The 16,388-nt window shown below is 36.7% G+C and overlaps 1 protein-coding gene and 1 pseudogene across 2 annotated transcripts; both read right to left on the bottom strand.

The window, feature by feature from the left end:
* Positions 1–4,264: 4,264 nt before the first annotated feature.
* Positions 4,265–10,032, bottom strand: LOC117702880 (olfactory receptor 1J21-like; annotated as a pseudogene).
* A 1,451-nt stretch (positions 10,033–11,483) lies between these two features.
* LOC117703932 (olfactory receptor 1J21-like) lies at positions 11,484–16,388 on the bottom strand. Of its 2 annotated transcripts, none has more exons than XM_076928231.1 (2): positions 16,265–16,388; positions 11,484–14,109 (listed from the first exon to the last, which is right to left on the bottom strand). In XM_076928231.1, exons 1-2 carry the CDS (start codon positions 16,355–16,357, stop codon positions 13,156–13,158), a joined length of 1,047 nt encoding a protein of 348 aa, XP_076784346.1. In that variant the 5' UTR covers positions 16,358–16,388; the 3' UTR covers positions 11,484–13,155. The 2 variants fall into 2 exon arrangements, with proteins under 2 accessions (XP_076784346.1, XP_076784347.1); XM_076928232.1 differs by having other exon boundaries at positions 11,484–14,106; positions 16,265–16,384.

The following is a 16,388-nucleotide window of genomic DNA, read 5'->3' as shown; positions in this document are numbered from 1 at the left end:
TTGTGTGGAATAGTTTGAGGAGTATTGGTATTAGCCCTTCTTTGAAGGTCTGGTAGAATTCTGCACTAAAACGATCTGGCCCTGGGATGGTTTTGGTTGGGAGAGTTTTAATGATTGCTTGCATTTTGGGGGAGTTGTGGGATAGTTTAGAGAGCTTAAGTAAACTTGGTTTAACTTTGGTAAGTGATATCTGTCTCAAAAATCACAGATTTCATTCAGATTTGACAACCTTGCAGAAGACAGGCTTTTGAAGTAAGAACAAAGGATTTCTTAAATTTCCTCAGTGCCTTTTGTTATGTCTCTGCTTTCATTACTGATCTTGTTAATTTGCGTACTGTCTCCCTGCATTTTAGTTAGTCTTGTTAAGAGTTTGTCTATTGTGTTGAGTTTTTAAAAGAACCAGCTCTTGGATTTGTTGATTCTTTGTATTGTATTAATTATAGCCCTGACTTTGATTATTTCCTGCCGTCTAATCCTCTTCAGTGTGTTTACTTGTTTTTTTCTAGAGCCTTCAAGTATGTTCTTAAGTTTCTAGTATTAGTTTTTTCTGATTTCTGTATTATGGCATTTAGTGCTATGAACTTTCCTCTTTATACTACTTCCATTGTTCCTGATCAGTTTGAGTATGTTGTGCCATAATTTTCACTGAATTCCAGAAAGTCTTTTACTTGTTTCTTTATTTCTTTTTGATGGTGTGGTCACTGGGTAGACTGGCAAACAGTGACTCCATTCTACCATTGTCTTAAGATCATTCCTAGGCTAAATTTAAAAGCCAAGTAATTATTTCTTTAGCAAAGGAGAATTCATGACAGCTTAAAATTAATGCTGCTATGTAGGAACTCACAATTACTCTTATGCAGATTTACAATGAAAGAGAATGAATGGAGCAGGAAGAAGTACAAAAGGTACCGTTGGAAAAGGAAATGACACTGGAAAGCAGTATGTTATAGCTAAGGTTTGTTTTGGGAGAAAAGCTGGAATTGTTAAGAGAATAGTTATTAAGGGCAGGTCTGATTTGCATTGGAATAAAGGGATGTGTGCCCCTGGAATAAGACCTACCCAGATACACTTCCAACCTGTGAGGTAAAAGGCAGAAGATATTTCCTACTCAACAACAAATAGAAACTTCCACAAATGTTGCTCAAGAGGTGTACATAAACTGTATTAAACTGGCAGGCAAACTTGACAATGCCATCTATGTGAAAAGGATGTAGGAATTAAGGGATCACTACAGGCAGGTGATAGCTAATAAGGAAGGGTCATGTTTCTTTGCAAGTCTTGCCACTGGTAAGTTCTGCAGGTCACAGTATATGGTCCCACAATCTTGTGGACAAGAGCAGTATTAATGGGACATGTCTGTGATAGAGACATGTTAACTTCTTCACTAGAGGTACTGGAGGTAGGTAGTGGGAGGTTGGTATGATCAAAGTACATTGCAACATGTATGAAATACCAAAAGAACAAATTCAAAATTCTATTTAATAATAGAGAAAATAATAAAATTTTACTAATAAAGAATAAAATGAATAGAATTAATGATTATTGTGTTATATGGCCCAGACTTCCAAAGACAAGCTTTAGAAATTTTCTCTTATATGGTACTTTGAAAAACAGAAGGAATGAAAGAAAAAAAGAGGATATTTAGGAATGTGGTGAGTAAATGGAAGAGGGTGTAACACAGGTCAGCATCCTGAAACCACATTACATACATTATCAAGATAATTAAAACTCATCATTTTGAGACTAGCATGATGGTGGATATCTTTAATCCCAGCACTCAGGAGACAGAGGTGTGCTGATCTCTATGAACTAAAAACTAACTAGTCTGGTCTACATGAACTACATGATCCACATGAAATAAAGACTCAGCTTAGTTTCAGTGGCTGTGGTGTTCGCAACTTCCCACACTTGTGTCCAAGGCCATTTGGTGAGACCTTGACTCAAAAACGAATAAACAAAAAAAAATCATCATTTCATATAATTACTATACCCTAATAGAAAGAAACTGTTAAGACATTATCTTCAAGAAGATATAACTGACAAGTGACAAAAGGAACTTTAGCACTTATAGTATTGGTGTCTATCATTTAAACCTAGTGACTTTTAAATGAATATTTTAATAGTATTCATCCAATGGCACAAACATAAATATATATAATATGTATAATATATACATATAATGTATAACATATAATATGATGTATTATATATGATATATTACATATAACATACTATTTATGGTACAAAATTATATGCACATATATTTTAATGGTGAATGTTATATATATATTATTTTTCTTAGAACTTATCTTAGTTTTTATAGGTATAAATTAACATTTCACTGACAAGAGGAATGGCTTAGATTTCAGAAGTTTCCAAGTGGTATACCAATCTAAGGATTCAATTTCACATAAAATATTCTGAGAAGATCCACTAAAACTGCTAGTGTGGCAGCAGAATACTAAGTTCACTCTACTTGAATCTCTTTTTCATAATAATCACTAGATATGAAAATATCTGTCAGAGTAACCGGATGCCATTAATAAAGCTAAATACCTTTGTTTTGGATGTTTTCCAAGAACAAAAACAGAAGTTCAACATTTCAGATGGAAATAGAGGACAATGTATTTATGCAATTAAATGTGGAGCCCACTTCATTTTAAAACACAGTAGGGTTGGATTAAATGTTTGAGTTTAACTTTTTTATATTTTGATACAAGCATTTTATTTATATCATTTTCACCAACACATACACTTGGGCACCAAAGCCTTATAGTGAACAGACTCATGCCACATAACTACAGCACCATATGTAAGGCCATTCTTTTTTTTTTTTTTTTTTTTTTTTTTGGTTTTTCGAGACAGGGTTTCTCTGTGTAGTCCTGGCTGTCCTGGAACTCACTCTGTAGACCAGGCTGGCCTCAAACTCAGAAATCCGCCTGCCTCTGCCTTCCAAGTGCTTGGATTAAAGGAGTGTGTCACCACCACCCGGCTATGAAAGGCCATTTTAAACTCTTTCTTTACACTTTTATACTTCACATAAACTTGATATTCCTAAACAAAAAAGTTTCCAAAACACTTTTCACCAACTAGAACCTGTACCCATTTTGTCTGCCTTATATCAATGACCTCTGATTTTGGAAGAAAAAAGAAGGCAACTGCATAGTTAATATCAATCTAAGAATATATTGTAAAAAAATGAACATTGAAGAACAAATTACAAAGTGATGAGCAAATTATGTGGGAAGAAGGAAAAGCTAGTAGTGTATTAAAATTTGAGCAAAGGAGGGAGCTGTAGTGTTGACTTCATAGTAAAGGGACAAGAGGTGGTGTTGATGGAATACGTAGTACAAAAGTATTAGAGGAACAAACTCTGAGTGCTTATACCACAAAATATGATAGTCCCATTCATTATACAACATATACAGCACATATGTGTATCAAAACATTTCTTCATACAAAAATATATGTCTTGATTTTTCAATAAAAATGAAAACTCTATTACAAACAAGAGGCTGGAAAATTCCCTGCATGTGTGGAAATCTCAGGATTGTGACTCCAATCTGTACTTAAGAAGCCAAAAGACATGAATATGAGGCTAATGAACCCCACCCCACATAACCAGTTCATTGATGGTGTGTCTGAGATACAGTATCTATTTAAGCTTACTCTCAGTGAAAATTCAAAATATTGATGAATTAAATACAAAACATAAGATCAAGTGTATAGTGGTTCAGGCCATTAATTCCAGTACTCGGGAGGCAGAGGTGGGCTGATCTCTACAGGTTTAAGGCAACCCTTGTCTACATAGCAAATTCTAGAACATCTAGAGCTACATAGACATTTTCACTCAAAAATTTTTTTAAAAATGAAAATAATCTCAGCTAAAAAATTTTTTTCATGGCATGAAAAGGAAAAAAAGAGTTTGCTCTAAAAGCTATAAGCTACTCAAATGAAGAGTATTACATTGAATTTTAAACCTTTTGTAGAAAGGTATCATGTGCAAAGGAAAATACAATTAAGACAATATATATGTTGGAAACTCCTTTCCCAAGATTATCAAGATCAAGAATCTTAAATTGAAGTAAGTGTAACATTCAAGATATACATAAGAGTTTCAGATTAAAATATCTTTAAGATGGCCATTCAGAGAGAATTTTACAGGTTCCAATCAAGGAGGAGTCCTAGACAGATAATGGGAAGCAGAATGTGTATCATTTTGTTCTGCTGAGAATATTTCTCAGTCATTTTATTTCTCGATTCCTCAGACTCTAAATAAAATAAATTTATTCATCATGGATGTGACTAAAGTGTACATCACGGACACAATAACATCTTTGTTATTGGTGTTATTAGATGAGGTAACTAAGTACAAGCAAATATTGGCTCCTACAAAGAACACAGTACAAAGAAACTGCACAGAGGTGAGAGCCACATATGCACAAGGCTTTGCAGATTCTCTTGATGGTGGGAGTTTTCAAGATGGTGACTCCAATTTGGCCATAAGAGAGCAGGATACCTATGAATGTCAAGGAAACAACCACAATACCTGAAAGAAGTATAACCAGATTATTGATGGTGGTATCTGAGCTGGATAGCTTCAACAAGGTAGAGAGACACCATGGAAGTAGTGTGGAATGGTATTGTTTCTAAAGTGAGATAGGCAAGCCAAGAGAAGGGTGTATACAAGAGCATTGGCTGAAGATAAGGCCCATGATATTACTACTAGAAGAACACAGAGACTAGTATAGTGCAGAGGATTGCAGATGGCCACATACCGATCATATCCCATGGAAGTCTGAGGATAGCTAAAAATACTTTCAATAACTGTGAAAAATACACGGGGGAAATGCACCCAGCATATGAGATGGACTGACTGTGTGTCAGCATATTCATGAGCATCTTTGGAGTTGTGACTGATGAGAAAGAGATGTCAGTGAAAGCCACGTGGCTGAAGAAGAAGTACATGGGAGTGTGGAGGTAAGAGTCCAGCCTGATGAGCAGGATGATGAGCAGGTTCTGAGGGTGATTTCAACTCAGCAAACCTGGCACAAGAGTTTTCAGCATAGAAAAACTTCAGTATATGACCTAGAGACTTTTTTGTGGCATTTGAGTGAAGAGTGTGGCTGCTTTTTGCCCTTGTCTGAAGAGTCTACCTGTGGCTAAGGTAAAGAGATATACATGAATTGCATTGACCAAGAAGTCTCATAAAAACCCACCAGAGTCTTTGTTCTCTTGTTTAGTCTCTTGATGAACATTTTGATCAAGTATAGCAAGCTTCAAAAGGAAAGGTACAAAATGTATGGTTCAATGAATAAAGGAGAACCAAGACGTAGAATGGAGCTGAATCTTACCTTCCAGGAGATAAAAGATTACGTGATTGGTGACCTCTGAGCAAGATCACACCCATTTAAGCTTATTTTTTATGTGTTTGCAGTTGAACAAGGAACACTTATTTCATGTTAGGCATTATAACCTGATTATATTTTTATTTGGATTTTTAATTTGGAATGACCTACAGTTGAGAAAGAGAGGATACAAGCTATTCATCTAAATATTGAGGAATAGTGGCCATGAAAAGCTTGGGTGCAGGTGCAGGCATGGTAGTGCGCATGTTTATTCCCAGAAGACAAAAGGAACAAGATATCTGAGAATAAATCCAGCCTGGTACAGAGCAAGGTCCAAGTAGAAAAAAGCTTAACTCCAGGCGTGGTGATACACACTTTTAATTCCAGCATATAGGAGGAGAGAGAGCTATGTAGATCTCTGATTTTAAGATCAGTTTACAGAGCAAGTTCCAGGACAGTGAAGCTTAAGCAATGAAAAATGAAATAGAATAAGGGGGCAATCTTCAAGCTAGAGCAAGCAGCAAAAGTTGGCAGCTTCAGCCATGAGGCTCTGCCTTTAGAGTCAAAAATAGAAGCAAATACTGACTAGATTTAGCTAAGAAATTAGAGGTGATTAAGAAGAGACCAGAATCACTGAAGTAAAAACTTCTGAAAGTATTTTCTGAGAGCACAAAGAAGCTGTGTTCCATAATAGCCATGGTTATACCTATGTGCAGGTATTGGTAATGTGTAATTCTTATCAACTAGGTGGTACTGGTTTTGAAAGCATGAAGGGGTCATGGATAGCAACTGAGGCTTGGAACTGTGAGAGGCCAAGGAAGGTCATTGGTAAAGGTAAAGCTTCAGTTGTAGTTGATGGCCCCAGACTGAAGGGTTCTTGCAAAGAAGTTGAGGCTTGGCACTATGAAGGGAACCTAGAGTGAGTACTGTTGAAGCCTTATTACAGCATAAGACTCCAGCATATTGTATACGCTAGTACTGTGGGATGATCACCAAGAATAGCAGCAGCAAATAGAGTAGAAAGAACCAGATCCTGGAGTGCTACAGAAGGCAGTGTGGGAGATATGACCCAAGCACGTTGGAGGAAATGAAAAGATACCAGAAATTGGAACAAGAATGTGTAAACATGAAATTGCCTTGAATATCTCAAGATCTAAGAGATGTCAGAGATCTGGGATACCTGCTGAGAAAATATGCTAACAGGGAGTGATACTAGACCAAAAAAACAAGTTTGTAGCAGTCAACAAAGGTGAAAAGAATTGAAGATATAAAGGGTGCATTGTTCAGAGTTGGAAGAGAGCCAATTACTCTCTTAAAAAGTACTCTACTGTCAAGTCATGGGGACTTCATCAATTCATGACTAATACACCAAGTTGAAGGGTCTGAGCATCATGAAGAAGACCTCAAACTCAAATACTATGCAAAAGCAAAGAGCGTTTATTCTGCAGAAACAACGAGCATTCAGCAATCAGTCATTCATATTAAATGGCAATACTGAGATGAGCTCTCAGGCTCCCTTTAAGTGGAGCTAGCAGAATTGTAGGGATGGTTAGGTAATTTTTAATATGTTAGGCTATGTAAGCAGCAATTACATTAATTTATTTCTAATTTGTTATATTAGTTTTTACCATTTTAGTTAGGTTTTAGAGAAATTCCATGAATTTTCTTCGTCCTTGAGATTGTAATCTTTCCTGGCTAGATATCAGAGACATTTCTGATTAATGGCCCCTTGTCTGTGTTTTTTTCTAGAAGCCTTGCCTGCTTCTTTGGAAAACTGAAACTTAGGCCTTGTTATAAAATTAAGTTTCAGTCAGACCTCTCAGGTTCTTTGAGAAAATCAACAAGATAGACAAACCTTTATTCAAACCAACTAAGAGACAGAGAAAGAATATCCAACTTGACAAAATCAGAAATGAAAAAGGAGACATATAACAGACAATGAGGAAATAAAAGGTATCATTATGTAATACTTTAAAAACTGGTAATCATAAAATTGTAAAATTGAAAGAAATAAATTTTCTTAATATATACTGGATGCCAAAGTTAATCAAGATCATATAAACAATTGAAATAATCCTATAATGTCTAAGAAAATAGAAGCAGTAAGCAAGAGTCTCCCAACCAAAAATATACAACCTCAGATAGCTTTAATCCAGAATTGTACCAGACTTTCAAAGACAGCTAATTCCAATATTCCTCAAATTATTCAACAAATATTCTAAATTATAGAAATAGAAGGCCTCAGTCACCCTGATATCCAAACCTTACAAGGTCTCAAGAAAGAAAAAGAACTTTAGAGCATGATAATTGATATAAAATACTCAAAAATACTAGCAAACTGAATTAAAATCACATCAAAAAGATCATACAACATGGCCAAGCAGGCTTCAACCCAGAGACATTGTAATGGTTCAACATATGGAAATCTATCAGTGTAATACACCATACATAAAAGTCATAAAATAAAAAACAAAGACACAAAAAAATCAGTGAATTGTGCCCTGTCCTCTCTGTACTCCATTCCCAAAGCCACAGGTCTGCCCGCATCAATCAAGGTCTGCTGCCACTTGGAACAATCAGATGAGTTGGCCAAGATCCAATCACCTGCCAACTAGATCTCCCAGGAATCCCAGGATTCATGAGGTCTGATGCACATCCTCTGGGCTCCATATTCCAGTCAACACCTCTACTTATAATTCCCCAGGCTGTAGACATCTGGGACCATCGTATGAGATTCCAACACCAATTTTCTCCTAGAAGCACCTTCTTGCAAAACCAGCAGCAATGAGGATTTTCACCTTATTCCCTCTGCCTTCCATTTCCTGTGGCACACCTATGCCTAATTTTAGTGTGTTTACAAACATTTCATACCAACCTTAGTTTCACCTACCTCCACTTCATCTAGTCCCCACTACCACCAATACCATCCTTCTTCCCTAGAACCACTTTGTAGTGAGAATTTTGGAGTTTTTGTTTAAAAAAACACAAAGACATCATAAAAATATATTTTTGTTTTAATTCCAGGTGTGGATATGAGGCTTTTTAAGATTGGCCAGAGCAGCTGAATATGATTTGCCTTATCTTCTAGTAAGGACATGGTAGTTTCTGTGATTGGGTGATGTTTTTAATTCTGGGGACAGCTCAGATGATATAGAAATCCTAGGGCCTAAAAGGTGGAGTTGGTTGTTAGTGGTCATTCCTGTGGGATGTTGGGGAGTTGCTGGATAATGTTGATCATGGTTTGTTAAGTACTCATGCCCAAGAAGAAACAACAACAAGAAATTGGATATCCTCATGGCACATGAGTGTTGAGCTGGAATTAATCTCAGTATATGTGGGAGCTAGTACATTAGAGTATTCCTTTTGCTTTTACAGAGTCTCTGAAAACAGGACAAGTCTTTGTTTCTATAACCTCTGTCCTTTCCCAAATACCACATTCCTTTCTTACTGTAAATAAACCATAATATTTATCATTGTGAGGTGATTTCATCAATAAAATAATGAAAACAAACATTTGATGGATGCAATAATATACCAGGCAACTGGAGAGATGCCTCCAGTGTTAATAACACTTGATTCTCTTGCAGATGACATGGGTCAGTGCCCAGCACTCACATAGTTGCTCACAACCCCCTGTAACTCCAGTTCCAGGATATCTAATGTCCACTTCTGGCCTCCTCAGGCCCTGTATTTATGTAATACACATACACTGATACACATAAAATATGTATTTTTAAAGATGGTTTTTTACTTTTTATTTTTATTGTTAAATTTATTCTTTGAAAATTTTATACATGTATATTCAGTGAAATAAGACCATTCACATATATCTAACAAACTCTTACATGTTCCCCCAGAACAAATGCCTCCCAACTTTTTGTCCTATTACATTTTAATAACCTGATAAATTTGATTGGCACTGTTCATATGTGCATGGATGTGGAACCACTCATTGGACCTTGAGCAATCAACCAATGGTCCACATCAGAAAGAAGGATTCTCACTCCCCCATAGCCATCAGCTTTCAGTAAGTCCTCATCTAGATTGTGTTCTTGGTAGCTCCTCTCCACCTTAGTACTAGCATTTTAATATTGTATAGAACTTAGTAGCCACTGCTTCTGTTCATTTGTGACTATATTAACTGTGTCATGTACAGAAGACAGTTTTTTATTGTAATCCATCTGATGCTCTGGTCCTTACAATTTTGGTCATTACAATAATGGGAGACACTCTTGAAATATAAAGAATGAACAATAAAGGATTCACACATGACATGAAGTGCCTGGTAAAGTCTACAATACAATATGTAACAAAAAAAAAACCATCAAACTGGAAACCATGGCAAATATGAACATGGATTTCACATACACACAAACTCTGTAAAATAGTAATAGGAAATATGAGTGCTCTGAAGGTCCCCCATATCCTTGTGAGATTGCAGATTTTTGCTATATTGGAATACAAGAACCAGGCTTAATTATCTCCTACAGCAATAAGGGATCCAAATAAACATCCCAGAAAATGACAGTGTCTTCTTACCTGTGGCCATAGTTCCCCTGGAAGTATCAGTACTAGTAGTGTAAGAAATCTGGATGATAATAAACCAGCCACCTGTATCACAGATACTAAATAGGTGAGTTACAGAACTATCGTAATGACAGGTGGGCAGTAATTTGCCATCCATTATTTTTGTAAAAAAAAGAAAAAATGAAATGTTACATTTACAAACTATCACCAAGCAGATGACATAATAATAATTCTCAGATACTCTGCAGAGTTTTCAATTAGTACATCTTTGAAAACTTATAATTATTTTAGATACTTTTCAGATTTCTGAAAATTTACATGGTGTTATAACCTTTTGACTCACATGCCATTTCTCCTTTGTCATAGTTTTATGGAAATGTCCCCTATATGCTCATATATTGGAGTGGTTTGTCACCAGTTAGAGGAACTGTTTGGGAGGGATTAGGAGCTATGGCTTTGTTGGAGGCCATGTGTCACTGGGAAGGGACTCTGAAGTCACAAAAGCCCATACTAGTCTGTCTTTCTGCATTTGGATCAGGATGTAAATCAGTCAACTACTGTTCCAATGCCATGCCTTTCTGATTCATGGCATTCAGACTACAGACTAATTCTTTTTTTAATTGGATATTTTATTTACATTTCAGATGTTATCCCCTTACCCCATTTCTCCTGCCCCCACCCAGGAACTCTCTATACCATCCCCCTCCTCCTGCTTCTCTGAGGATGTGCCGCCACCTAACCCCCCACTCCCACTTCCCTACCCTCCAATTCCCCCACAATCCATGGGACCAAGGATCTCCTTTCCCACCTATGCCCAACAAGGCCATCCTCCCCTACATATACAGCTGAAGCCATGGGTTCCTCCCTATGTGCTCCCAGGCTGGTGGTTTAGACTCTGAGAGCTCTGGTTGGTTGGTATTGTTGCTCTCCTCATGGGGCCACAAACCCTTTCAGCTCCTTCAATCTTCTCTCTAACTCCTCCATTGGAAGGTCTTGATCAGATCAATGGTTAGCTGTGAGCATCCTCCTCTGAATATGTCAGAATCTTGCAGACCTCTAGGGAGACAGCTATATCAGGCTCCTGTCAGCATGCACTTCCTGACATCCACACCAGCGTCTACCTTTGGTGACTGCACATGGGATGGATACCCTGATGGAATGAAAATTGTAAATAAGCTCCCAGTTAGATTTTCTTTTATAAGAATTGCCTTGTTATGGTGTTTCTTCACAACAATGGAACACCACTAAAACACCAGTATTGATTAGTTGCATTTGTAAAGTACATCTTTCTCATTTGAAATAATATTTGTTAGTTATCATTTAGTAAAACTTGCTTTGTGTTCAGTCTTCTATTCTTTTTGTTTGTTTTTTTCCTGCTTTTGATTGGATATTTTATTTACATTTCAGATGTGATCCTCTTTCCCCATTTCCCACCCACCCAGGAACCCCCCATCCCATCTCCCTCCTGCTTCCAAAAGGATATGCCCTCACCCACCTGCCCACTCCCACCTCCCCACCATCAAATTCCCCCACACTGGGACATCCAGCCTCCACTGGACCAAGAACTTAGTCTCCCACCTATCAATCTTCTATTCTAAAAAGTTGTTTGCATTTTTTTTTGCTTTTTTCTTTGTTTTGTTTGCCATCCTGTTTACTTAGGTTGAAAAATTGCACAGTAATATTTATCCACAGTTACAGCACTATATACAATGTATTTTCTTCCCTAAAATCTATTTTGCTCAAAATATTGATGCCTCCTTTCCTCTATACTAATGTATTAGAAACCAATGATTATTTTTATTAGCTTTATATTTAGATTATTTTTATTAACACTTTTTTGAATGCACTTTTGGATACAATACAGCTAAACATGGGTGTAACTTTAATTTTTCAAAGGCTTCTTTTTATGATAGTTTTTAAATGCTTTAACCTCCCTTCCATCACACTACCCTCTAAAAACAATAGAAAGGAATGTATACAGGGGTAGCTGGCCTATTTAGGTATGGTTCTTTGGAGCAACATATACCTGTGTTGTCAGGAAATCAGCAGGGCAAACATGTATACCAGGAAATTTTCTTAGCTTTATCACCCACTCAGAAAAGAAGAGTCTCCTTCTTAGGATGCAAAAATTGCACATAGCCACAGCTCCACCTGGAAGCTTATGTCACAGTCTCAAAACTAAGTATGATATCTCAGCTGCTTCTGTCTTCACAGGACCTTCATGCTTCACATAGGACTTGCCTTACTCTTGTTTTTATCTTATATATAAAACAACTTATTTTTACTTTATTTAGTAGCCAAGGCCAAAGACTTATCAGAAAAAGACAAGGAATTATGAACCACCACCCTTATACAAATAATAAAATTTTCAGAAAAATGGGTAAGATTACAAGTAAAGTAGGAAAGAAACATGAGCATAGGTTGCTCAGTGGGTACCAAATTTTGGTAAGAATAAAAGGTGTCTCCATATCTTTCACTGTGAGGTGATTATAAATACCATATTGTATCCCAAAGGCTACAGTAAAAAATTTCATACAAAGACATGGTAAATATTTGAGTAAATTAATATCCTTTGTTTCATGAGGGTATTATGCACTATTTACATGTGTTAAAGCATCACATAATACCCAATAAATATCTGCCACTTTTGAATGTCAACTACAAAAAAAAAACTAAAAAAAAGTAAGTGGCAGAAAAGATGGCTCAGTAATTAAGAGCATTCACTGCTCTCCCAGGGACCCAAGGTTTGATTGCCATCATCCATATAGTAGCTCACAACCATCTCTAAGCCCAGTCCCAGAGGATCTGACACCCTCTTCTGACAGGAAATAGACATATAGATAATACACAGACATGTAGGTAACACACACACACACACACACACACACACACACACACACACACACACACATATATATGAATAGAGTTACTGCCAAGAAATCAGAGTATATTACATGATGAAACATAAAAATAAATCATCAAATAAGAGAAGAAATAATTCTGTCATCTTTTGAGAAGAAAAGCTACAAACTTGTCTAATAAAAAAGACTTGGCAATGACTATACAAACAAGTAAAATGTCTGCAAAACAAACAAAAAATGAATAAATTTTGTAAGAAACCTTCTCAAGACAATAATAAGATAGAAAGACAGACAAGAAAACTGCAAGTAGAAGTGAGTGAAGGAAAGAGAGCCTCATAAAGATTCTCAGACAGATAACAAAGAATGAATGGGAGAAGAGAAGAAGGAAGTAGGGATGCTAAGAGGGAAGACCACACACATCACTGTGAACACAGTCTCTTGCCAAGGATATATTTCAGTGCTCCTTTCATATCCCGATTCCTCAGACAATAGATAAAGGGATTCAGCATGGGTGTGACCACAGTGTACATCACAGCCACAATGGTATCCTTTTCATTAGTGTTATTAGATGAGGGGACAAAATATAGTCCAATGATGGCTCCATAATACAAGGAAACTACACAGAGGTGGGAGCCACATGTGGACAAGGCTTTGCAGATTCCCTTGATTGAGGGACTTCTCAGAATGGTGGCTCCAATGTGGCCATAAGAGACCAGAATGCAAATGAATGGCAGGGTGATGACCACATTACCTAAAACAAGGATGAGCAGTTCATTGATGGTGGTATCTGAGCTGGACAGTTTTAACAAGGCAGAGAGGTCACAGAAGTAGTGGGGGATGATATTGTCTCTAAAGTGAGATAGGTGAGCCAAAAGAAGGGTGTGCACAAGGGCATTGGCAGTGGATAAGGCCCAGGATAAAACTACTAGAAGAACACAGAGGCTCTGACTCATAGTTTGTGAATAGTGCAGAGGGTAGCAGATGGCCACATACCTGTCATAGGCCATTGATGTAAGAAGAAAGCTGTCAAGATCAGCAAATATTGCAAAAAAATACACCTGGGAAATGCACCCAGCATATGAGATGGACTGACTGTGTGTCAGCATATTCATGAGCATCTTTGGAGCTGTGACTGATGAGAAAGAGATGTCTGTGAAGGCCAAGTGGCTGAGGAAGAAGTACATGGGGGTGTGGAGGTGAGAGTCCAGCCTGATGAGCAGAATGATGAGCAGGTTCCCCAGCATCGTGGTCAGGTACATGGCCAGGAACAGGGCAGAGTATACAGCTTGGTCCTCTGCCTGAATGGGAAGCCCCAGAAGGATAAACTCAACCACAGTGCTCTCATTATCAGTCCTCATATTATTTATCTTCTGCTGTGAGTAAAAGAATAAATGGGAAAAAAAGAAATCTGATTTTTCCTATAACATTGTCAAAACATTTTATGAACCACCAGCACTGAAAATAACATTAGTTAAATCTACTTAGTATGTCAGTTTTAATCTAATATAAAGATTTTTGTCACAGTAATGGGCAGTTGCTGTTTGGAATGGGGTATAAGTTGACAACAAATGAATGTGTGTTAGAGGGAAACAATGAAACACCCAAACGATTTTCTAACCCAGGTTCAGATCACAATGCCTAAATTTTACAGAACTATATATTAAATTAAGCAATTAATGTGTAATTGTAACTAGCCAATAGAATATTCAACATGATTTCAATGTTATTTCTTTTAAACTTTCTTGGATTTACTTCCCTAATGCTGTCTTGCTATTAATTACATCCAGATAGTGGTTCCCATGGAGCTACATTAGCTCTGTAAGATACCAGGATCTGCAGAACTACTGAAAGCAGAATGTCCAGATGTTCAAAGCATTAAATACATAAGTCTGTGTCAATGATATAAAGTACCAATCGCAGCTTGCAAGCAGCTATGAGTTTTTCCCATAATAACACTGTTTACCAATCTACATTCCCACTCTTCCATCACTCTTCCTATACCGGATAAAATGACCCCAATTCCATATCAATATCTCAGCTTCAACCTAAGCGTCTCATGCATCATAACCGAGCACTTGGAAGTACTTCATTTTTCCTCCATGTCAAGATCAGCCAAGGAAATCCCTTGTATTCTTTTAGTAAAAGAAAATGTCACAGGTTTTACTCTTAACCTGGGTTTTTAAGCCAAAGACTGTTACATTTTATGTGTTTTCAACATTTTCTCTGTAGTTAAAGTGGCATTTCTCTCTTTTTCCTTCAATTATGTCCTACCCTTGCAAGCAACCACTTAACAACAGGAAAAGGAACATGATAAAATTAGAGTTGATATCCTAGAAGCTGAAATGGCTCTGTGGTTATATTTTATTTGAAGACTTGTTTAGTGGCCAATTTGTCCTCTCTGACTGGCATTTCACTCTTTGCCTCTTCACTCTTCCCAGGATTTAACTAGAGTTAATGTATGAATCCTCTCAACTGAGTCAAAATCATCTTTAAACTGCCTACATATTATCCATCTCAATCTGCAAAAAAGGGAAAACTCAGTTAATGTGGCATTGCCTGAAATTAATTATACTAAATTTCTCACTAATTTCTGTGTTTGCAGTAATTACTTTATCACAATGAAAATGCTAATTATTTATCTGTACATGGTAGGCTGTTTCTAATCTTTTCCTATTTTGAGCAATGTTGAAATAAGCAATATTATTCTTATGTATGGTATATTCAGAAAAGAGTTTAGAAAAGTAGGTGTCCATGGATTTGCAAAATGTCAAGTCATGAGAAGCCAAGGTGATGAAAAAAGCTGATATATGCTCTATGAATCTAGTGGAAGAACCTGCATAAGAAGATTATAAAAGTGGGTTTTTAGGTAAGTGTTTGGAAGTACATTGCTAGGGGCATTGAGAAACAAGGAAAACGCAAGGCAATAGACAGTCATAGAAATGTAAATGTTGGAGAATATATGAGAAGCAGGCATATATAATATTTAACTTCCTATAATAAAATGTTTCCTCCAGTTCAACAACCATAACACCCCCCAAAATGATGTAAAAATAAGAAATGACATGCTGGCTGCAAGGTAGAAAGCAGAATATAGAAGCTAAGAATACTAGCTGGAATATGAACATCAGGAGTAATCATAAAAAAGTCACATATATTTGGAAAGAAGTTGGAATAAAACACAGTCGAAATTGTGCTTAGATTAAATGTGAGTAAAGAGGATTATTTTCCTGCTTTCTTTTAAAAACTGGATAGTTAAAGAAAAATATTCTGTAGACCATTTTTTGAGGGAGTGTATTCTTTTATCTCAAAGTTTAGGCAGGTTCTTGGTGCAAGTGTAAATTACTGTATAGGGAACTGTTTGCCATTTATGGTATGAACTTGAGATGTCAAATGCATGCTGAACAGAGAGAGAGACAATAAGAAAGATAGACAGATAAACACAGAGAGAGCCCAAACATATGAGGTCATACGGAAGAGTTTATATTCTATTTCTGATCTGACAGGCTATCATACATGATGAACACATACCTTTAGATAAGAATCATGGAAAAGCCTTTTCATTCCTCTCAAGATGAAACACAACACAGGGAAACAGTTGGATCCTCTCAAACAGTCATACATTCATTGCAACAATCAGAAGAGTAATCAGTTT

The sequence above is a fragment of the Arvicanthis niloticus genome, chromosome 2 (genome assembly GCF_011762505.2).
Source record: "Arvicanthis niloticus isolate mArvNil1 chromosome 2, mArvNil1.pat.X, whole genome shotgun sequence".
NCBI classification, from domain to species: domain Eukaryota; kingdom Metazoa; phylum Chordata; class Mammalia; order Rodentia; family Muridae; genus Arvicanthis; species Arvicanthis niloticus.
The sequence above is the reverse complement of the archived record's forward strand: the minus strand, read 5'-3'. Positions and strand labels throughout refer to the sequence as shown.